Here is a 25247-nt window from a genome sequence, read left to right as displayed (position 1 = left end):
AGTGTGAGGCTGGAATGATTAAGAGGTCATGGGGACTGGAAATAGGATTAAGCGGTGGGAATTTGGAAGACAGGATCGTTAGTAAGCTGTTGCATAAGTTGAATAAATAGGACTTCACTCTAGTGTTAAAGAGTTTGATGTTCAAGAATGTTTCAGACACCAAAACCTGGCTGAAAGGAGAATGGCAGTGCTGTTAACAGGAATGTGCAGGCCGTGAGTAGGCTTTGAGGATGATTGTAATAGGAGACGTGCATCTTAGCAGTAGTGTTAGGAGTTGGGGTATATGCGGGGTCAGGAAAATTCCTTTTAGAAATAAGTGGCATGATGGTGAGATAGAATAGCAATGGTCATATTTTTTTCCTAAATAGATGTTGGAGTGTAGAGCCTTAGACTGCAGTTCACATTTTGGGTTACCTGCTATTGTCTGATTTTTTTCAGATATGCTTCATTCTTGAATTGTCACTGCAAATAAGTGAGTTAGTTCTTACTGTCCCCAGTTGGCAACTGATGCACCTAAAGACAGTTGGATGGAACAAGGATTGACAAATTCTTTCTGTCAAGGGCTAGATAGTAAATACTTTAGACTGTGCGCTGTCTCTGTCACAGTGACTTAACTTTGCATTGTAGTGTGAAAGGAGGCATAGACAATATGTGAACAAATGAGCATGGCTGCTTTCCAATAAAACTATTTACAGAAGCAGGTGGTAAGTTAGATTTGGCCCATGGGCCATAGTTTGCTGACCCCTACATCAGAAAATGGCATTGTTAATATCAAGATTGTAAGGATAGTTCTCTGGAATGGCTTTTGTTTTATTTTTATAAAAGCAGTTCAAAAGAGTGGTTAAGAGCCTGGGTTCTAGTGACAGGTATGTCTGTGTTCAAATTATGTTTCTATAACTTGCTGGCCATGGGTGACCTTGGGCAGGTAACCTCCAGTGTCCTCCTGTCATCTTCAAAACAAAATTCAAAGTTCTTACAGTGGCCTATGAGACACTGTGATCAGACATTTGCTTCCCTCATTTAATTTTGTTCTTCCATCCTTGATTATTCCAGTTCTAGGCAACTGACTCTTTTTAAAAATATGACTATTTGTGGAATGGATTAATGAATGGGAAAAATGAATGAATTTTATTTAATACATTTTGACTATGAGTAATGCATTACAAAATCTTGGTACAGACTTACAGGATAGAAATTGAGAGATGTTGGTAAGGTTATCCTTTAAGAAATGCTTTTTAAGCCATATCATCATAGGGTAGTATTATTGAGAGACAGAGTATGGAAATGGAAGAAATTTAAAGACAGGATGCCTGTTTAGATATCAGGAAGATGAAGATGAGCCAGTGAGAGGCAGAGAAGGAGAAATCATTCAGGCAGATTCTAGATCACACATACAGTAGAAAACAAAATTAAAGGCCCACTGTTTATCAGAGAAATGAAATAACATTAAGAATTGGGTATTTAGTAATTAGGAAAGCCATTGGTGATTATTAAGAGAACTGTTTTGGTAGAGTTGGTTTGATTGGAAATCAGGGTACAATGAGCTGATCATGAAAAGTGGAGGTAGAGTGGAAGAAATTGGCTTTTGGTGGAGAAAGAGGATAGTAGCTTCAGTGGTTAGGGGCTTAAGAGCAGGGTTTATACTCTGTTTAGGAGATGACTAAGCATTTGTGTTGGTGGAGAAGATAATGGGTAGAACAATGCAGGAGGATACGGTATTAAGAACAGAGCTGGAGAATTTACCTTTAGTAGAAATAGTTTCCTTGTGATCGGTAATGATTAAAGAGAGGGAGATGAATGTACCAAGACATTTTTAGTGGAAGAGAATAAAAGTAGGCTGTGATATCTGTTAAAAGGAAGGAAGAGGTGGTTATAATTATTTGGAGGTAAAGACATCTTTCTTTTTTTTTTTTTTTTTTTTAAATCCCAACACCATCCAGCGTAGGCAGTTCACTGGTTAGAAGATTTGTAAAATACAGGCAACCAGTCACTTATAGATTGCACATGATATTTGGAGAATACATACATGAATATGTTAAGATGGTCTTAGCATATCAGGTGATGTTTCTGACATGTTTTTTCATCCCACATACATGATTCTTTGTAAAGAGAGCTTGGGCTATATGGTTTTTATTAGTGAAGCTAGAAAACCTTTACTGCCATGAAATTCATTTCTTCATCCTACTGTGTGTAATTTTCTGTTCTGCAGCTTTATATCTTGGGCATTGTTGTGCCAATCTGAATCACTTTATTTATGGCGAAAAATGATGAGGTTGAGGAAGTGGAAAAATGACCAGGATGATTTATCTTTTACCTTACATTTCTCTCATGTTGCCTAATTAGTCAAAAGCCTGAAAAAAAAAATGAATAGGCTATATTTGCAAAGGTCAGTAGCTTTGTATTCTGTGTGTCTAGGTGAGAGAATGGAATTTGGAAGTCAAATATAACCTAAGAACATAGTTTATGTTTTTTGCTTGCAGAATTCACTCTAAAATATTTGTACTGATTGAACTGACGTTATGATTCACTGTGAAAAGGGCACTGTAAGGTACAGACAAGGACAAGCCAAATGGCATTGTGTACAGGATACCAGGCCTTGTTTAGGGAACTGTTTTTGTCCTTAGGAGAATTCTTATGATATGTATGACCTTTGAAGAATCAATTGCTTAACATTCTATCCCAAAACTTTAATAAATATTTTAATAGAAAATATGAATATGTTAATATAAGTATATACATTATTACATATTCATAAGTTTGCAAGTTTTGTTTGTCCCCAGTGGTTGTTAGGACAGAATTTTAAATTACACGAATTGCTGTCTAGTCCCTAATAAAGTAGCCTTAGCTAAGCTGTGCAGTCTTAAGAAAACAAAGGAGTGTAAATAAATGTCTGTGGCTGTAGGTGGGGAAATATTTTCTCAGTCAAATGAAGAAAACATTTGTCCCCATCCATTCTGGAGAGATGTTAGAAGTAATACTATTCCAGTAATAAAATAATCCTGATCTTCTAACATGCTTGTTATTAGCTTTAGTGATTATGTGATATAGAGATACTTAAAAATTGGTTGGGCACAGTGACTCATGCCTGTAATCCCGGCATATTGGGAGGCCTAGATGAGTGGAATGTTTGAATTCAGGAGTTGGAGACCAGCCTAGGCAATGGTGAAACCCAGTCTTTAGAAAAATTATCCAGGTGTAGTGGCACATACCTGCGGTCCCAGCTACTGTGGGTGGGGGTAGGGTGCTGAAGTGGGAGGATTGCTTGAGCCCAGGAGGTTGAGGCTGCACTGAGCTGAGATCATGCCACTACACTATAGCCTGAGTGACAGAGTGAGACCCTGTCTCAAAAAAAAAAAAAAAAAAAACTTATTGTCAGTCTCTCACGTGATTAACAGATATGATCCTTTGAAAGAATAATATTTGGGTATCATAATAATTAAGATTTGGAATTTTGATTGCTTTCTGAATCCTGGCACTCATAAACTAAGAATAGCAATTGGAGAATTTTATTCTCCTCCATGATTTGGCATATTAAAATATGGACTTTGTGGATTATCTGAAATGTCCAGATCATTTAGCTAGCATAAAATCCCCCTCCTTTTTTTTTAAAAAAAAATTATACTTTAAATTCTGGGGTACATATGCAGATAGTGCAGGTTTGTTGCATAGGTATACATGTGCCATGGTGGTGGCTTGCTGCATCCATTACCCTGTCATCTACATTAGCTATTTCTGTTACTGCTATCCCCCACCAATCTCCCCACCTACTGCTCTTCCTCCCCTAGCCCCCAACCCCACAGGCTCTGGTATGTGATGTTCCCCTCCCTGTGTCCATGTGTTCTCATTGTTCAGCACCTACTTATGAGTGAGAACATGCAGTGTTTGGTTTTCTGTTCTTGTGTCAGTTTGCTGAGAATGATGGTTTCCAGTTTCACCCATGTCCCTGGAAAGGACACGAAATCATCCTTTTTTATGGCTTCATTGTATTCCATGGTATATATGTGCCACATTTTCTTCATCCAGTCTGTCATTGATGGCTTTTGAATAGGAAACATTATGCATTCCTAGCTTTTAATTAAGATGTATTGAATGTTAACTCTTTTTTGGTAACTCATTGTGAACATTGATTATAATAATGTGTTCTAGATTTATGTGTCGATAAAATATTGTCTGCATCTTCTCCCTTACCAAGTTCCTAGACTGCTGGATTTTCTTCTAAATTGTTTCTTTATAAACCTCTGATCTCTTTGCTCTTCTCTTGACTATTATGGCTACTGCTAATCTCTGCTACTCTATTTCTATTTTTTCTTAAAACTAATGTAATTAGTGTTTAGATCTACCATCTTAACATTTGAGTTCCATTTCACTTACCTGTTTCTATGTTTGCTTCTTTTTCTTTTTTCTTGACCTCTTTGAGATTCTGCAAATATATTTAAATTTTACTTTCTCCTTCCTATACTTGTTAGCTATACATTCTCTTAATATTCTTTTAGTTTTTGCCCTAGAGATTATAAGTACATCTTTGGCTTACTACAGTTCAAAACAAATTATTCCTGTTAGAATGTCTTTGATAGTGCTAAAGCCTTAGAACACTACAACTCCATTTGTCCCCTTTTTACACGTTAGTTGTCATGCATTGTAACTTTTTATGTATTCCACATGACTAATGTTTTCTGCTCTTAGTCCACAAACTCTTATACTGAATTATTTGTTATTATTATTGTCTTTATTTCTAGAGTACCTATTTGATTATTTTTTAAAATAGATTTCAGTTGTCTGGTGAAATTCTTTTATCTTTTTATCTTTTCCCACCATTTTCTGTATTTCCTTGAACAAATTAATTCTAATTATCTTAAAATTCTTATCTGGCAACTCTAATATCTGTATCACTGGTGAGTCTCTTTTAATTGCCTGTAATTTCAGTTATATGCTATAATTTCTTGGCATGTGTAATTTTTGATTAAATATCAGACATCGTAAATAAAGAATGTAGCTTGTTCAAATGATATCCTCTTCCAGAGGGTTTTCACTCTTTCTCTGCTTGTCAGATAGAATAAAGGCTGACCAACTTAATATAATCAGGGTCTGCATCAAGGCTAGGTTGCAGTATTTTAAATCTGTCTACCTATGATTTTGCTTTTATTTCTCTAGTACTTCCACGGCTTCCAACTGAGAGCCTGGAGTATTTAACGGGGTCTTTTGGTTCTTAAGTCCTGAATCCTAATTCTTGTCGTCTTAGCATGACAGCTCTGCCAAAAACTCTATTTTGTTTCCTAGAGTCATTCTTAGTCCCCCACACAACTTCAGTATTTGGCACGTGACATGAATGGCCTTGTGTCAACTTCTGTTTTCTTTCCCTCTCTTCTCACTAGGATCTTGGTCCCTTGAATGTTCGGTTTTCTCTCTAGTCCCGCAAGACTTTCAAAAGCTCTGTTGCTTTCTACATTACCAGTGATGGTCCTCTTGCTTCCTTGATCACTGCTTTGATTTATTCGAGGTACTTTAAAACTAACATATCTAAGATTGAACTCAAAATCGTGTGCCATAGAACATTCCATTTCTCATTAGTTTTTACTAGCCAGTGTGTGCAATCTGTGGCCTACTACTACCAACTCTTTCTAGTTTGAAGGAAATGAGTTTTAGGTTGCCATGAATGCAATCTCAACCATTATATTAGTGTATTTTATTCCTTAGGGAGTAAAACTAAACTCTCAAAACTAAATATTTAATTCATATTTGCTAAGTTTCTGGTGATTACAGGATTTTTGGTTATTTTTCCTTTTTAAGGATTTTTGAATTAGGCATGACTGGATTTATTGTGGTGATTGCATAGCACTATCAAATAATGACATATACAGCGGAACAACCCTTCATGAAGCCTAATAAACCCCGTAGTTCTAGTGCCTTATTGACCCTGTGTGTTACATATAATAGAGGTTCAATGGATTTATGAATGGAATTCATAGTTCATACTAAATATAATTCATCACATTCTGAGCCAAGGGTAAGCAGTCTTGTTCTATGATGGTTTTAAATTCAGAACAGTTTTGTTTTTCCTTGCAACCACATTAACAAAAATACACTACATTAAGAAGAAATATAGATTGTTGTGGAATGTAGGTTAGATACAACTAAGGAGAAATTTCTTAAGCTGTCTCATATAATAAATAGCAGAATGCTGTGAGAATAGGGAGTGCTGGGTGGGTTAGACCCTATGACCTTTTCAGCAGCCAAAGCTTTATAGCCCTTGTGTATGATATTTTATATTTAACTCTTATTTGGGAACTCAAAGGTATTGAGAAGTAATTTAATAGGAATATACATATTTGTGGCAAAATACTACTAATTTAGTATTTTGGGAGAGGAAATAATTTATTCTCTTATATGCTTGAAAATCTGCTTTTTATGAGACCATATAGAAATTTTTTAAACTTTTTGACTTTTAAAGCCTCTGTTAGAAAATAATTGAATCAGTCAAGTTCAGTTTAACACTTACTGCTAGGTACTGGGTTAGGCCCTGGGGAACCGAATGAATAAGACATATTTACCTTCAGAAAAAAAACACCAGATAAATACAATCTAATAAAGTAGGTGAGATGGCTACGAAATGCAGAAAGTGTTGCAGAAGCCTGTCTTAGCTTGAACTGATCAGGACTGGCTTCTTGGAGGAGGAGACATTCTGGAATGAGTAGACATAGTCAGGTGATGGAAAGGAGATGGGTTGCTGTTTGATCCAGGAGGAATAGGTGGCCCAAGCAAAGCGGGAAGTAGGAAATACCATGTGCGGGGGACAGGTGTGGTGGGAAATGAGGCCCGTCCATTGATGCTTAGGCTTTATCTTTGACCTCAGTGACTTTTGAACTTAAAACAAACAACAAAAAAAACTACACCTTTGTAGTTCTATTCTCAAGAGGAATTGTATGTGAAAGCCAGTATGTAAAACCGATAAGAGGTAATGGGGGGAGAGTTTAAATTCAAGAACTATTTGTGAGTTACATTTATGAGACTTTGTGATTGCTTAGGTATGGGTGATAAAAAAGGTTGGCTCACACATTTTCTGATTGGGTGATAGAATAGAAAGTAGCTCTGTCACGTGTCACATCGAATGTAAGAGCAGGTTTTGTCCAGGATAAGTTGCTTTGTATATGGTGAGTATGAGGTTCCTGTGGGACATCTACGTTGTAATGTCTGCCAGACCTTTAATCTGAGAGAGTAAAACTCGAGGCAGGGCTGTGGTGATGAGACATACAAAGATGGTTTTTTTGTTTTGTTTTGTTTTGATTGTACTTTAGGTTCTGGGGTACATGTGCAGACCATGCAGGATTGTTGCATAGGTATGTACATGGCAAGGTGGTTTGCTGCCTTCATCCCCCCATCACCTATATCTGGTATTTCTCCCCTCATTTATCCCTTCCCACCCTCCCCACCCCCGCTGTCTGTCCCCTACCCCCACCTGCTGACCAGTGTGTGATGATCCCCTCCCTGTGTCCACATGTCCTAATTGTTCAACACCTGCCCATGAGTGATAACATACGGTGTTTGGTTTTCTGCTCTTGTGTCAGTTTGCTGAGAATGATGTTTTCCAGATTCATCCATGTCCCTACAAAGGACAGGATCTCATCGTTTTTTATGGCTGCAGAGTATTCGATGGTGTATATCTGCCACATTTTCTTTGTTCAGTCTATCGGTGGACATTTGGGTTGGTTCCAGGTCTTTGCTATTGTAAGCAGTGCCACAGTGAACATACGTGTGTATGTGTCTTTATTATAGAATAATTTATAGTTCTTTGGGTATATACCCAGCTGGGTCAAATGGTATTTCTATTTCTAGGTCCTCGAGGAATCACCACACTGTCTTCCACAGTGGTTGAACCAATTTACACTCCCACCAACAGTGTAAGAGTGTCCCTCTCCACCACATCTTCCCTAGCATCTGTTGTACGGTGGAAGTGGAGGAGATCATTCAGAGATAGACTCGGGGTTTACTAACCTTAAAGGAGGAAAAGGAACTGATTTAGAGAAGGAATGGTGTGAGGCATATGAGGAGAGCCAGGATAATGGGTGGACCTGTAAACAGAGGGAATCCAGAGTTTCAGGCAGAGTAGAGTGATCCTAAATGTGTTTGTCAATGAGGTCATTAGTTTTCTTTTTAAAAGCTGTCTTCCCAGTTCATTAGGAGCAGGAGCTTCATTGTCAAGGGTTAAGGAGTCAATGGAAAGTGTAGACATAGAAATTAAGTAGCAAATGTATAATACTTTTGAAATGTGTCTATAAGAAGAGAAGGAAAGAGAGCTGAGAGTATTTGTGGGCTGGGAATGATGATCCAGTAGTGAGAGGAACGTTCTAGATCCGGTTAGGGAGGAATTGATAATTGATGAAGCTAGGTTCCCCATAGGATGAGAGAGTGGGCTATTTCAAAGATAAAGGGAAGGAAGACAGTTGGCCTTGATGTGGAGGAGGAAACCTTTATTTCTGAAACCGAAGAGAAAGAGCACAGGCTGGGCATCCGATGGGTGTATGTTTCTGTGGTTAGTGGATGTGGATTGAAGAAAGAACATTCCTTCCCATTTCTCCCAGAAGTTGGAAGTAAGATTGTCTGTGGGGAGGAAGAGCGTGACCCTGAGTAGAGGACCTGATGAGAGTGGTAGAGATGAGCAAAGGAGGGAATCTAAGAGCAAGTATAAGGATACACTGTGAATTTGTAGTTGACATGCAGATGTAGAAGGGAATGGAGGGTGACTGTGAAAGAGTAATAGGACTGACTGGAGTTGGACAGGCAAGGAAGGGCAGGAAAGGGCTGACGGTCTTTGATGAAATTGTGGAATCCAGGGCCCGAACGCCCCCGTGATAGTGGTTCCCAAACCATGCTGCACCCTGCGGAAATCACCTGCGGATCTTTAGGGATGACTGGCACTTGGCTCCTAAATGAGGATTTTCTGAGTTAATTGGTATGCGTTGCAACCTGTGTGTGGGAAATTTCAAAGGTTCCCAGATGACTCCCACATACGGGTTGCAGCAGTTTGTGCTCTAAGAGGCTGAAGAGCAGGTGAGGGGGAAGATCTGGAACTATAGAACGTGTGGCCAGAGTGGGGATATTAGCATTTTAGGTTTCTCGGGTAGTGTGCATGGCCATGGGAGTGGCTGGCTGAGGTTGAGTAGAGGGGATGTTGACTGGAGTTGAGACGGCCAAGAAGTTGTGAAAGTCACTATGGCTTTTAGAATTTGGCGGTACACTTTCCTGGTCTTTTCTCCTCCCGCTGGATAAAGAGCCTTGTGGTAAGAATGCAGTGCCATCTAACAGGCTAATTTGGGAGTAGGGATTAAGATATGATTTAACAACAGGATTTATACATGCCTTGTGAATGTGTATTTGAAAATTATAGTTTAAAATATTGTTGATGCAAGTAAAAATCCCCAAACTAAATAAGGAATCTAATAGGAACTTGCAGTTTGAAAGCAAGATAACAGCATTTGAAAGCCAGCGCTTATGATGCATTATCAAGGCATCTCTTCTGTGACATCATCTGGTGTTCATATGCTTAAAATTTTCATACCATTATTCTACATTCATAATAATCTGACATTTAATTATAAGGCTGAAAGTCTCTAGAAAAGCAAGCCCCAACCTTTTTGACACCAGGGACTGGTTTCGTGAAACAGTTTTTCCATGGCTTTGGCAAATGGTTTCGGGATGAAACTGGCATTAGAGTCTCATAAAGAGCACACGCCCTACACCCTTTGCATACGAATTTCACAATAGCGTTTGCAGTCCTATGAGAAGCTGATGCCACTGCTGATGTGGCAGGAGGTAGAGCTCAGGTGGTAACGCCTGCTTGCCTCCCACTCACTTCCTGCTGTAGGACTCCATTCCTAACAAACCATGGACCTGTGAACCGGTACCAGTTCGTGGTCTGAAGGTTGAGGGACCCCTGTTCTGGAAAACTAGTCACATGCTAATTTAAGGTAATAAATAGCCAAATAGAAAAATAGCACTTATAGCAAAATTAGCAAAAGTAACCTTAGTAACTCACTTTACCAAATGACCCTTTGTTTAACATTGCGTCATTTGCCCTTCTACTTTGAATCCTTTTACGTCCCGTAAAGAAGCCCCTTGACCTCCAACAAATGCAGACCATAAGTTGAAAATCACTGACCTATATGGATGCAGAACTTCCCTAGGACAATGGATGGCCAGCAAGGGTGTGAGCCAGGAACAATGATTTCAAGGTTTAAACATTTTTTTCCAATGTAAATCTCATAACATTTGTATGACATGCTATCTCGGGCCCTAAAATTAACCTTGGATGGAAATGTATTTCCCAGTTATGTCGGGGAGACAGTTTATTGCAGTGTCCGGGTATAGGAAGTATAAGTGGTACATAGCGGTTGTGGCTGGAATTCTATACAATGCTGTCAGTTGACTACAACAGGTAAAATATATACAAAGATCTTTCTGTTAATGTCTTCCACTGATCTTTTATTCTGTATAAAAATACTTTTCCTAATCATATTCACACCTCAATCACAGTCAAACCAAGCAGCAATCAACTCTGGTAAAAGTGATATTTTCTTAAGTAAATAGATGGGTAGAAAGGAGGAGGGAGGAAAAAGAAAGGGAATGGTAAAATGGGAGGGGATTTAGCAGCATAAGCCAGGATTTTAGGTTTTTACAGTGTAATGTTAATTGGGTTTTGGTCCCCTTTATTTCTATTGTAGTCAGTGTAGTGCTTGCTATGGGCTTGTCCCCACCGTTCACCTGGCTAACTCCTTCTCATCTCATGAGGATGAGTTCTGTGACCTCTCTCCCTGCAAAGGCTTCCTGATTTTTTTTCAGGTACAATACAGCCAAATCAGACAGGAGAAATTGGGTCTTCCTCTCTGATCCTCTGGCACCTGGATTATATTGCTATCCTAGTACTTATTCTATTGTACCAATATACGTAAGCAGGTAGATATATTTGTTTCCATCTGTATTTCTCTATATCAGAGTTTCTCAACCTCAACAATATTGACATTTTTGGCTGGATAATTTTTTTCTTGTGGAATCCTGTGCCCTGCAGTATTTTTAGCAGCATCCCTAGCCTCTACCCACTAGATGCTATTAGCACTCCTTCCGAGCTGTCACTAGCGAAGTGTCTCCAGACATTACCAAGCATCCCTTGGGAGTGGCGGGGGCAGGGAGCGGAGGCAGAGAATTACCCCTGCTCAGAACCACTGCTCTATATCAGACAAAGAGCTTCTCAAAGGACCATACCAACTTGCTGCTTGTATTTCCAGTGCTCAGCGCAAAGCGTTCATTGAATCACTAAATAACCCAGGATATGAGGGTTAACTAATATGGAGTGGATTCACTCTTTCCCTCACCACCTCCTTTCTCTCTAAAATTTCTACAGATTGAATGTTGAGAGTCTCTTGACAATTATTCAAAACATGTAAGAAATGGTAGGCAGATACAGGAGGAACCTGACTTCCTGTATTGTCACCATTGACTTGTGTGACCTCAGGTGATTGACTGACATCCTTTCAACCTGGTTTTGGTTTTAAAATTGGGATAATAGGGTTGTAATGAAGTTAAAATGGGATAACATGTTTGAAAACATTTATCACAATAGTTGTTCAACATATACTAGTTTAATACTCTTGATTGATTGATTCATGCATTCATTCAGCACATACTGAGTACATACTATAAGCTGGTCCCAAGCTAGAACCAGCTGGAGAGGGCATCAGTTACACCCACACCCAGTGGGTCCTGGCATTGAGGAGTTTGTGCTCTGATGTGGGAGAAAAGTGTGCAACTCATTGTGGTGAGCCTTTTACTACTTAAGGTATGAACCAAGTGGGAGAGAGCCCCAGGGAGACAAACTGACCTGAAGGGTTGTTGGGAAGGCTTTTTAGAAGAGAGAGACTTGACATTAGGAGGACAGTGGGGAAAGAACATCCCAGGTAAAGGCAGCAGCCTCTGCAGATGCAGTGGGCATAGCCACTGTGTGGAGAGAAGAGCAAGGTGTGGGCCAAGTTGGACAGTGATGAGAGAAGAGGGTTCAAAATAGGTTAGAATCTACATGAGCACAAATATTTCTGAAATTAGGGTTTGTTCACCAAAGTGCCCCCCTGGGTAGAGTAGCGCAGTTTTTTTTTTTTTCTTTTCATTTTGTCATTGTTAGTCTTACCCTTCTTACCAAGTTGAGCCTCCCAGAATCTCACCTTGTTTCCATTCATTTACAAGCGTATTAAGGGTATCAGCATATCTAGAAGGGTGTGCTATACCAGGAGCTCTTCGGATTTTTGCATTTTCCTTCCTTCTCTTGGTATAAGCTATGTTCACATGTATCTTTAATACATTCATTTGAGATAAAATGAGCAGGGTTTTGTTATCTCTCCCTTAGCAGTGAAAGGAATACTGCCTGTGTTATCTGTTTGCTGTTTACAACACCTCTTTGAGGTAGGCAGTGTTTTCTTTATTCGGAAGATAGAATAATTGACGCCAGGGAAGTTAACTGAGTCATGTAAAGGTCTGCACAATGGAGGAACACTGGTTACTTTGGTAACTTGGCCCTTTGGGAAGAGTTGAAAATCAATCTCTTTTGTGCTGCTGTTGTGGAGAGCTCTTAATATATTGATCTTCTAATCTCTTAATATATGTTTACTATTTGGATATTATTATTCAGGCATCCAGTAAGACATGGCCTACAGAACCATCTTTGAAAGATTTTCTTAAAGACACAACCTAAACATTTGCATGTAATGGTTACAATTTACTTTAATTGAGTGATTTATATTGTATTTATATCATTAAATAAATTATGGTGTAGTATCAAACCTTAAAACCTCTCAGTTAAATATCTCTAGGCTTATTAATTAACGTTTGTTAATGAAAACACATGAAAAGTCAAATAACTCCGTGACTATATTGTCATTTGCACCTATTCATGAAGTCTTATCCGGTCTAAAATAAAATATTTAAGACGACTAGTAGTATATACAGTCTAATTCCAACATAAATGGATTCTCTGGGGGGAAAAAAACACAACACTCATATTATCCTCTTAATGTTAAGTAACAGCAAAACAACAGCAGAGGGCACCAAATACCCATTTCAGTCTTCCACAGTTTATTGATATTTTCTAGTTTTTGTGCGTTTTCACTCTCTGCCTTTATTCTTCCTTCCTTTCTTCCTTTTTTTGAGTACTTAAAATATTTAATATTGAAACCATATTCATACTTTTTAGTTGATGATGGTTTTTCCTTCAGTTAATTTTAGAATATTTAAAAATTACAGCAAGGCATCCATTTGTTTTTATTCAGTGACTCACATTTAACATGCATCAGAATTTCAGAAATTTTTTAAAACTCTTATTCAACAAATATTCTATACTAAATCAAGTAAAATCATTAAGTATTTAATTTCATTTTCTTGCCAGAATATTATTAGGCAATAAACCATTTTTCACCATATTTAGGATATTTAAGATTATTTAGAACATGCAATGTAATATGATGGCTACATAATTCTGTAGAACATTATATTAAGATTTGTCAAGTAAATTTTTGTTTTCCATTTCAAGATTCAGTACTGATATCTATAGAAGTGTGTGTGTGTGTGTGTGTGTGTGTGTGTGTGTGTTAGATATGTAATATTTCTTTGCCTTGTTCTTAGTATCCTTAATCTCTGGTTTCAAAGGAGAGTCTGATTTTTTTTTTAAGTTACTAGCTCTTCTGCTTTATACTTTAGCATGAAAATCAGCCTGTTTCTACCAGTGCTTGCTGGTAGAAATAAACTATTTTTAATTAACAATATGAACCATTTGATATCATTATAGATTGGACTCAGTGCTCATTCAAGATAAATAGCAAATTATTTTACAAGGTATTTTAGAATGCTCTTGAAAACTGCAGTATTAAGAAACGATTCAGAAATAAATAAGTAAGCTTTAAGTCAGAATCATTGAAATGAATGGTGGAAGAGTACAATTATTGCCAGTGTTTTACATTTCTCTTTGTCACTGGATAAAACCAAATACACTGAAAATATCATTATAATATAGGTTTTAGGAGACAAGGCTCTCAGGTATTTCACTAGACATGACTTAACCTAGAATATATTCAAATATTTAATGATAAACATTATAAATATGTAAAATGATAAGGATTCATCAACATTTTTTCCTCTGCAGATTCTAAGTTATTGCTTTTTTGTTGCTGGAGGCTACTGCATATGGTGTGTGTGTGCCTGTGTGTTTATGTGCTGAAAAATATCCATGCTTGAATACAGATTAATCTCATGATCATAGTTCTGTTATTTTTCCTTGGGTTTTCACTTGAGAGACAATTTTACCTGCTACCCTCAACCTGTAATTGCCACAGGTTCACTTTCAGTAACAAGGAAGAAGTCCAATAATTTCTTTCTAGTTTTATTTCTGCAATTACTTTAAGTTTTATTCCTTATTTAAAATCTGAAATGGCTAGATCTGTATTTAAAATTGCAATTGACTTGGTTCTTACATTGAAAATGTCAAATATGTCTATCTTACTACCCTTCTAAGTAGGTGTGTAGATATATGTATTTTGCATTTATCATTGAATTTTACTAGCAAATTTGAGACCTTTTCATTTGTGTATACCGTATAATTTAACTTTCCTTGTTGGCTTTCTTCTTAAGGACAGAGGCTTTATTTTCTCCCAAGCATCTTGCACATAATAGGCACTCCACAAATATTTGTTAAACTGAATTTAATCTTCCTCCATGATAATGTAAAGATGAGTTTGTGAGCACACATTTCAAATGTTCTTAATAAAGGTAGCAGAGCAAGCATACTCAGCTTCCTGCTAGAGAATTTTCCGGATCCGATAGCCTGTATTTGAAATTGTTAAGAATATAAGCTTGTTTGAATGACTTAGTTTGCTCTAGACATGAATATCTTATGATTAAGCCAAGAGACTTATGAATTGGATAAATGTTTTAATTTCCCTACAATTAAGCTTAGTGTAATATAGTATCAGACATGTTGGTAATTAATTCTGCCATCTCCATGCATTTAGCCAAAATATTATCCTCACAACTTTGCTGCATACGTATATTTTGTTGTAACAAGACTTTGTTGGGTTAGTTAAATCTATTGTCAGGTATTACAAGTTATGCAGGACTTGGTATCAGAAATGATAGTTCATCTATAGGACTTGGGGGCTACTCATTTTCTCTCCTTTAGTCTCCTCCTGTTACCTTCTCATCTGTTTTTGTTTTGTTTTTTTCTTTTTTAAAAACTTTGTGTGGATTGCTGTTAGGTACAGTTTTTGCTACAATGACACAGTGCACTGAGAAGTTCTGATAAGAGGAATCACACACAGTCACATCCAGATATCATTGTCCTAGACAGTAGATGACTTTTCAGGTGTCCAAGCACATGTGTTGCCTGGTGGCACACCTCCCGGGAAGGGACAGAATCATTGGCAGATCAGCAGGTGCCAAAAGGGGGCATATATGGTTGACATCAGGAGAGAGAGCTTAAAGGACTACCTTGAGGCTACCACTCTTACCTCCTTTTTGCTTCAAGTCACTCTTGCTGCTTCAATAATTTCTTTACTAAACATGGTTGATTTTATATTCTTTGGTAGTAATGGTCTCTTTCTGCTAAAAGAATTTTGCAGATCCTTCCTGGAAAGGCATCATCTGCCAAAGCACTGCGATGGGCTCTTGTTTTACCTAATGTTATTACCTATTCCTTCATACCCAGTGTCAGTTCTGTCTACATAATATTGATATGTGATGATATTTTATCTTTTGCTGTGACATAACCAGCCCTAATACCTAGTCTGGTGTTTAGGCCATAACAACAGCTTCGTATGTGGTGTAGCTATCATTATTAATAATAATTTTCATATCAGTATGAGATAAAATATTTGTATATAATTTTATTATTCACTCAAACTAGTGTTGGTAGGTAAAAAGCAGTAAGCATAGCATCTCACATTACCCATTCATTGTTTTAAAAAGCAAATATAAAGCACAGTGCTGTGAGAAATAAAAGGGTAGTATGCACATTCTTCAATCTGTCGTGTTTTCTACATGCTCAGTGCTATTGCATCCTTTTACCTTCCCTCATCTGGATGGTTTCAGTTGCCTTCCACTTCATATTTATGACTCTTGTCTTGCTCCCTTTAGCCAATATTGCTGGCAGATATAATGTTTATACAATTAAGTTTGATCATGTTACTCCCCTCATTAAAGCCTTTAGACAATAGTTCTCAAACTTTGCTGCATAAAGTCAATCTGGGGTGCTGATTAGATTCTGATGCATTTTTTTTTTCTTTTTTTTGAGACGGAGTTTCGCTGTTGTTACCCAGGCTGGAGTGCAATGGCACTATCTCGGCTCACCGCAACCTCCGCCTCCTGGGTTCGGGCAATTCTCCTGCCTCAGCCTCCCGAGTAGCTGGGACTACAGGCGTGTACCACCATGCCTGGCTAATTTTTGTATTTTTAGTAGAGACGGGGTTTCACCTTGCTGACCAAGATGGTCTCGATCTCTTGACCTCGTGATCCACCCGCCTCAGCCTCCCAAAGTGCTGGATTATAGACGTGAGCCACCGCGCCCGCCGATTCTGATGCATTTCTAAAGATACTGGTTCAGGTCTCATATCAGGCCCGGGAAGCTTTATTTCACAAGCACTCCTGATGATTCTGAGAAAAACACTGCTTTAGTGGCTCTCAAGCCTGCAGGATAAAGCCGTGCCTTGCATTCTTCATCTTGGGCATTTGTGGTTTCAGCAGTATCCATCGTGTGATACTTCTCCCTTTGTCCTGTTCCACGCCTGGCCGTCATTCTGCCAGGAGTGCTCTTTTCATTGCTCGTTACATCTTCCGTGAGAGTTTCCCAGTCACCAGAGGTGGAGTTGGTACTTCCTCCATTGCATCTTTCTTGTGCCTTATCTGTTTGTTTATGGCACCATTCATCCTACATTTTAGTAACTGATGTACACATCATCATCTGTTTTGAATTCCATGACTAGAAAAACCATTTCTGACTCATCTTGGTACTGAGTACCTTGCACAAACACATAAGTGTTATGTCTTGTGTCCCCCACAGAAGGGGGAGTGAATGAATTAGATACGAGAGTGAGATTTGTAAAGTCTTGATTTTATTTCTGCATCTGTAACTTTATGATTGTGTAGTATAAATTTATCACATGTATAACTGTACATAAGTATGTATGCTTAAGTGTAGTATAGAAATATTCAAAGCAGAAGTTTGTACACAGAAGGTAGTGATCTGCTTGAAAAATTTGTAAGTAATTTCAGGAGAGAAGCCACTTGAAATATTTATTGCAGGATGAGTAGAAGTATGTATGACTTGAGTGGCAGAAGAGAGATTCAGGAGCGAGCATGATTCTGGCATAAGCATATGCAGAAATACAAATGTCTGAAACTACTTGGTCCTGGAAAGTACAAGTGGTTTGATTTGGTAGAAGTTATAGGGATGGTGGTTAGAGATAAAATTGGAAGGGTAAGCAGCAGTATCTCTTGGAGAATGTTTTGTGCTTTGCAGGTAAGTCTGGATTTTGTCCTTGGGTTCAACAGAATGTTGACGTCTCTTAAGCTAGACAGAAACATGGTCAGAGGGGAGGAAATTAAGACAGAAGAGAGACCAGTTAAGGGGATTTGTGGTAATTTTATGACAGAACAGCTGATTGGCAATTTAATTTTCTAAAAAATTTTTAAGGCTCATCAAGTGAAGCAATGGGGGTGGAGAAGGGACAGAGAAATCTGTAACTGGTTGTGACCAATTGGTTCTAAACACCACTGCACCTGGACCAGCCAATTGCATACAGTTTTCAAAATATTCTTTGTTCATTCTGCTAGGTACTGTGATAGGTTTAAGATTATACAAGATGACTAAGACATGATTGGCCCCTGATTTTGAAATGTTCCTGTAGAGTACAGGAAAATGTAAATATCTAATTACATAAATATGGCAAAGACATACAAATATGTGTCGTAGACATAAAACATTATGGGAACTGGATTCACTGTGGACTAACTTCCTTGGCAGAATTAGTCTTTTTCTCCCATCCCCCAAATTTACTGGGGGACAGTTGACACATTGTCAATTGTGTATATCCCAGGTGTACAGTGTGATGATTTGATATACATCTACCTTGTGGAATAATAGGGTATTTATGGAAGAGAAGGGATTGGAGGTGGAGTAAAGGAAGAGCATTTTGCGAAAGGGAGTAAGTAAAAGGATTTATGTGCAAGGGCCCATTGTTACAGTCTTAGGGCCTATTTGTTAAAGCTCGGAAGGTATTTGGTATCAGACTGTAATGGACCTTGAAAATTGTGCTAAAGGAGTGTACGTTTTATTCTAGAGCTTTATTTTCTAATAAAGTAATATATATTATATGATCATATACAATCCAAGAAATATATGGAAATACAAACAAAATTCTCTATAATTCCATCACAAAATTGTAATAATATTTTCAAGCATTTCTTTCTAATCTTTCTTGCCATAGATATATATGTGTGTATGTATATATGTGTGTGTGTGTGTGTGTGTATGTATATGTACTTAAGTATGAAATATGTGAAATTGGAATCATACTTGGTGTGTTGTGTGTGTGTGCACATGTGCATGTGTGTATAGTTTCATCTTACTAAAATTGGAACATGAGTGTTTTCCTACATGGTTAGTTGTGCCCAGGAAAGATGGTTTGTAAATACTGTTATTATATTATATGGCTATGAATAAATTATTTACCCGTTTCCTTATTGTTAGATATTTAGGTTGTTTCTAATTTAAAATAATGGATACTGTTTCACTGAACATCTTTGAACATAAATCCTTGTCTGTATTTCTGACTATTTAAGATAGGATCCTGGAAATAAATGTATTGGATCAAACAGTTTCAATTATAAAGGCTCATGAAGAATTTTGCCAAATTACTCTTTTCAGACTATTTAAATTCACACCTACAGCGTAAGAGTTTGACTTTCTCTATACTGTTCTTAGTGTTTACTGATTGATAACTTACTAATTGCATCTTGTGATTATTTTTACTGTTGTTTCCTTGACCACTAATTTGAGCAGCACCCTTTATTCTTCTTTTACTGTCTTTGCTCTTCATAGTTTTTTTTTTCTTTTGGCAATAGTATTCTTATTGCTTTTAAGAAATGTTTGTATTTATTAAAACACTTTATCAGTTCTATTTCTGAAACATTTTATTCCTATTTTTTGGTTGTCATCTAACATGTTTTTTGTAGCAGTTGAGCTTTTAAGTATGTTTAGAAATTCCATTCTCATCTCAGGATCAGATACTTACCTATATTTTGATTTCGTTTTTTGTATTGTCTAGTTTTCTTAATAATTCATGATAATGGAAAGTTTTTGGTAGAAGAGTTACATGATTAGATTTTTGCCTCAGAAGCCTGTGGCTCTGTGGAGGTCACAAATGTTGGAGTAAGGAGAGACTTAGGACAGTGAAACCTGTCTTGAGGAGCAAAGATAAGGGTCTGACATTCTGTCGTCACAGTGGGATAGATTCCCAACTGATGAATCGGGAGGCACAGCAGGATTAGTGAGGGGGTGGAGATGAGCACGTTAAAATGTGAGGTAGGTGTTGTAGGACATCCCAATACAAGCCATTTAAGTTACAGGATTGAAACTCCTTTAGGAGAGTTGTCTGGCTGATGATGGAAATTAGAGAGCCATCTACATATAGGTGATAGTTTCCATGTGGGAGGAGGAATGAGTTGTCGGGGCAGCTGCCTGAGAGGGAGAGATTGACAGAAGTAGACTTACAGGAGATAAGTTTTACCAGGATGCTGGAGAGGGAGCTTTTTATTATTTCTTTTAGCTCTCTGTCTTTTTCTTTCCAGCTCAGCAAAAAATAACAATGTTATATACTGCAAAGACATTAGGGAAGAGAGGGACTGAAGAATTCTCATTGGATTAGTCTACTACTTTAAGTAAACTTGGCTGAAAGGTACAAATTTGGCTAGAAGAGGAGAGAAATAGAGGGAGCATGGTTGAGAGATAGCTTTTATTTATTTATTTATTTTTTTAAGAATCTAAGTAGACTCTAATATGTTCTTTATTCAGGGAATGAAATCTTTGACTAGGGAGAGATTGAAGGTAAAATGCAAGAAGGAGGGATATGATGGTTGTAGCAACTTAAAGGATTGGGAGCCACGGTAAACAGATTATTCCATCAGGTGAAACAGTAGTATATTCTCAGACAGAATTTGCTCATAAATTATTGAAACAAATTTTAATCTGTCCTATGAGTAAATGTACTCTCTTCTTCAGTAATAAACTGTTACTTTCTTGGTTTTTAAACTAATTGGCAATTTTGTGATTATTCCAGCATGAAGTTCTTCTAATTGTGTAAGCTGATATCTTCTACATGTTGCTGATTGGCAAAGTTAGTGCGTTATCTTTCATGATATAGATTCCTAGAAGTACAGCTTAATAAGCATGTTAATTTGTCTGATTATTTATTGTTTATTAATATATGAAATTAAGCAGTTTTAATTATAACTATCTTTTAAAAATATTTATTACAGGGAAATTTACCTAAATATTCTCATAATTCCCTGATGGTTCAAGCAATAAAAACAAACCTAACAGACCCGGACATACATGTGCTTTTCTTTGATGTGGAAGCGTTGATTATTCAACTCCTGACTGAAGAAGCCTCTAGGCCGAATACTGCGCTTATTTCCCCAGAGAATTTGCAAAAAGCATCTGGCAGCTCAGACAAAGGGGGCTCTTTTCTAACTGGAAAACGAGCAGCGGTTCTCTTCCAACAAGTGAAAGAAACGATCAAAGAGAACATCAAGGAACACCTCCTTGATGATGAAGAGGAGGATGAGGAGATAATGAGGCAGAGAAGGGAAGAAAGTGATCCTGAATATCGGTCCAGCAAATCGAAGCCATTGACCCTATTAGAATATAATTTAACTATGGACACTGCAAAGCTGTTCATGTCCTGCCTCCATGCCTGGGGTTTGAATGAAGTATTGGATGAAGTTTGTTTGGATCGCCTTGGAATGTTGAAACCCCACTGCACAGTATCGTTTGGTCTCTTGTCAAGAGGAGGCCATATGTCACTGATGCTGCCTGGTTATAATCAGCCTGCTTGTAAATTGTCACGTGGGAAAACGGAAGTGGGAAGGAAGGTGCCAGCGACTGAGGGAGTAGGAAAGGGAACTTACGGAGTGTCCCGAGCCGTCACCACACAGCATCTCCTGTCTATTATTTCTTTGGCAAATACTTTAATGAGTATGACCAATGCAACTTTTATTGGTGATCATATGAAGAAGGGTCCTACCAGGTGTGACCATGATAGTTTGATTTTTATTCTTAAGTTTCCAAAAAAGAAACCTGTTTTGTTTTTGTCTTTGTTACTCTTTTTTGACTCTATACAACTTGATTACTTTAGTGTCATCTCAGTTGTTTCCCTTCTACATTTTAAAACACCAGTTTCAAAATGCCTGGTTAAAACATAATAAAATTATACTTTTATATATACATTGACATACTTAGTTGTTACTTCTAAAAATTTGAAATGAGGGAGTTGGTCATGTAGGCTAGCTCTTGTAAGTATAATTATAAAATGGTATGTACTTGATGTTTGCCCTAATATTCAATTCAAAATACATATTTGAAGCCAGGCATGGTGGCTCACACTTGTAATCCCAGCACTTTGGGAGGTTGAGGCAAGAGAATCATTTAAGGCCAGGAGTTTGAGACCAGCCTGAGCAACATAGTGAGACCCAGCTTCTACAAAAATAAAAATCAGCTGGGCGTGGTGATATATGAATATAGTCCCAGCTACTTGAGGGGCTGAGCCTGGAAGTTCAAGGCTACAGTGAGTCATGATTGTGCCACTGTACTCTAGCCTAAGCAGCAGAGTAAGACTCTGTCTCAGACAAAAAAATTCATTTGGTTAAATGCTTCTTCTCATTGTAACTTATATGTAATGAATGACGTGTTTAGAGATTTGGTGTCAGAATTTTGTGAGAAGTAGAGTCAGAATTTTTCAAAAGAGAAAAAACTTTTAAGAATGCAGAATACTATTTTGATATTTCTAGAATAATTAGCCTTGATAAATTTCTTTTTGTCGAGACAACTTTTTATTATACTCTGAGTGTTTACCATATGAAGAATTAAAAATTCTAACAAATACTCACATAGCACTTAATTTGTGTCAGTCTCTGTTGTAAGCACTTTATAAAAACTAACTTGTTAGTGCTCCTTACCCTATAAGTTATGTACTTTTGTTATCCCCTTATTACAGATAACAAAACTGAGACACAGAGAGATGATGTAATGTGCCCAAAGTTATGTATTTAGTAAGTGGTAGTGTCAGAATTCACAGCTGAGACAGTCTGCCTATAGAGTCCAAGATTTCTTAATGCCTCATGACTGTTTTCAGGTTTTAGGGCTGAATGCTTTTAATCTGTCTTTCTATAAATTCATTTGGATTAATGCTGTGGAGTAATCTGAAATCTCAGCATCTGAATATTGAAGAACAAAGGGTTAAGTATGTTAGAAAATATTTCTTAAACTAATATAAAGCACAAATGGTAGATGTCAGATTTTTACTTGCTAATGATTTGTCATTTGAAATAGAGAATGTCAATAGGTACAAACCAAAAAAAAAAAAAAATCTTTCTGGAACAGTAAATTGAAAATGTTCTATGTATGTTTCTTTTGTGATTCGTTAAGAAGTAGAACATTTTATATTTTAAATAGTTCTGGAAATATAGCAATGTCAAAATGTATCTTATATATTTTTTTCTTCTTTTTTAAGGCCACCTAGACCAAGCACCCCAGACCTTTCTAAGGCAAGGGGTTCCCCTCCAACTTCCAGTAATATCGTGCAAGGACAGATTAAACAAGGTAAAATTAAATCTTATTAAGTAATTGACATGACATTTTAGCTCTAGAAACTGAGGAGGCATAGCTAATGTATAATCATAACATTTGTTTGTCTTGGATTGTTAAAAGAGAGAAAAGTTGTTATATTCCAGATGTAAATATGGATAATTAAGATGTCAGTTAAGAATAAATCAGATTTATTTAGAAAGTGATAAATGAGCATATTTCATATAACTTTATTATACTGTCTTTGGCCTTATTTTTTTGCATTAGGGGCACCTTAACTTGATAACAGTAGTGTTTTAATTGTGTGTATCTTGAGTTTAAAAGTTACACCTATTTTTTAAACTACATTTAGAAATGCTTAAATTCATGGTTCATACTGTAGCTAATCTCCTGCCATTTCCCCATAGTTCATGTGTTGTGATTCACAAGTGGAAATCCTTGTTAAACTATTCTTTTTATGTTTTCTTTTTAAGTTATTATATACTTATAGCTTTGTTTTTCATTAGGAGATAAAAGAGAAGAAAAGTTGACTTTCTCTTCCTTTATTCCTTTACTAATAATTCCTACATATTCCTGAGTATAATTAATATGCTTAGATGTTTCTGAGTATATGTTTTATATTCCTCTTAAGACTGACAAATGAGCTAATCAAGAGAGTTGGGGAATTATGTCTCTTTAGAGAACTTTCCTTTAGGCAAAGAGTTAATACTGACTCTCACAGAATGTGATAGAGAAAAGTAAAGAAGTAAGCAACAGATGGGCTGATGCAGGTTCTGCTTATAAAATGGTGGCATACTGCCATTTTTCTCCCCACCTCTGAATTTTTTTTTTTTTTTTAGTTTGAAAGAGTCAAACAGTAGTTTTTACAAGATTTGTTAAACAGTAGACCCCCAACTTTATATCTTGCAGTTTTCCCCTTTGACGGAACAGGTACTTTTATCTTCACTGATCATATGAGATTTACTTTAACATCCTTAAATGGTGTGCTTGATTTTCAGTGTTAGGCACTGTCAGGTGGTTCTCATTATGGAAGATAAACTCCACACTTTCCATGCCATTCCCATCCATCATTTCCAACCCCACACAGTCACCCTTCTCATTTCCCTGACCTCTAATTAAAGTTATAGGATCATTATGTCATAGTTTATATTAAACTATATAAAAGTTTTCTGATAGTTAAGGCTAGATTACATTTTATTTCACACTTGCAAGTATAAAATGTTCATATAGAAACACGAACAAAACAGAAATGTGCAGCAGCTTTTTTAGAAGCAGAACACCCTTGTAACTATGCGCATGGACAAGGATTAGAACATTGCCAGCACTTCAGAAGCTACCACCTAAGATTTAAATCTCAAAACTTTATTGTTTAATTTTGCCTATCTTTTGAGTTTTATATAAATTGAGTCAACTATACATTATGTGTCCTTTTCTGTTTGGCTTCTTTTGTGACATTTATCAGCATTGTTGCATTTGACTACAGTTTATTCATTTTCATTGCTGTGTAGTATTCTGTTGAATGAATAGATTGCGACTGTCTTTTTTTGGTCATTAGACATTTGGATTGTGTCCAGCATTTGGTGTTCATAAATGATTCTGCTACGAACATCCTTGTATTTTAAACTTAGTGTATATTATAAACATTTCTCTTTTGTCTATAACTAAAAGTGGAATTTCTGAGTATATTCAGCTTTAGTAGGTAATGTTAAAATGTTTTCCTAAGTATGAAACTGATACATATTCATCACAATGGCTAAAGTGAAAAAGAAAATATTAAGTGTCGACTAGGATATGAAGCAATGAGAACTCATATATACAACTGATGAGATATCCTAGCCAACACCTAATATCTTCCATCTTTTTCACTTGAGCCATTTTGATGTGTGTATAATAGTTTCTCATTTGTTTAATTTGCATTCTCTGATTACTGTTTAAACACCTATGTTGATTACTCAATTCTGTATCTTTTTTGTGAAGTAAATGTTCAACTCTTACATATTTTTCTGTTAGGAGACAGGGTCTTGCTCTCACCCAGGCTGGCGTGCAGTCGCACAATCACAGCTCACTACAGCCTCCACTTGTTGTGCTTAAGCAGTCCTTGCACTTCAGCCTCCTGAGTAAGTGGGACTGTAGGTGCACACCACCACGCCTGACTAATTTTTTCTATTTTTCATAGAGATGGGGTTTTGCCATCCTGCTCAGGCTGGTCTCGAACTCCTGAGCGCAGGCAATTCACTCACCTTGGCTTCCCAAAATGTTGGAATTACAGGCATGAGCCATTGCATCTGGCCAATAAGATTTCTTTATAGATGATGGTATGTTTCTGGGATGTTTGATTTCATTGACTGGTGTTTGTCTAGCC

At 37.1% G+C, this 25247-nt stretch overlaps 1 protein-coding gene across 4 annotated transcripts in view; it reads left to right on the top strand.

Annotated features, from left to right (window-relative positions):
- WDR7 (WD repeat domain 7) overlaps window positions 1–25247 on the top strand; it is a 372789-nt gene that overhangs the window by 83217 nt on the left and 264325 nt on the right. For all 4 annotated transcript variants that reach the window (XM_003926047.4, XM_003926046.4, XM_074383362.1 and 1 more), the window contains 2 exons: window positions 20560–21329; window positions 22812–22900. In XM_003926047.4, coding sequence (XP_003926096.1) covers window positions 20560–21329; window positions 22812–22900 — 859 coding nt within the window. The remainder of the gene's footprint in view (window positions 1–20559; window positions 21330–22811; window positions 22901–25247) is intronic.

The sequence above is a fragment of the Saimiri boliviensis genome, chromosome 13 (assembly GCF_048565385.1).
Source record: "Saimiri boliviensis isolate mSaiBol1 chromosome 13, mSaiBol1.pri, whole genome shotgun sequence".
Classification (NCBI taxonomy): domain Eukaryota; kingdom Metazoa; phylum Chordata; class Mammalia; order Primates; family Cebidae; genus Saimiri; species Saimiri boliviensis.
The sequence above is the reverse complement of the archived record's forward strand: the minus strand, read 5'-3'. Positions and strand labels throughout refer to the sequence as shown.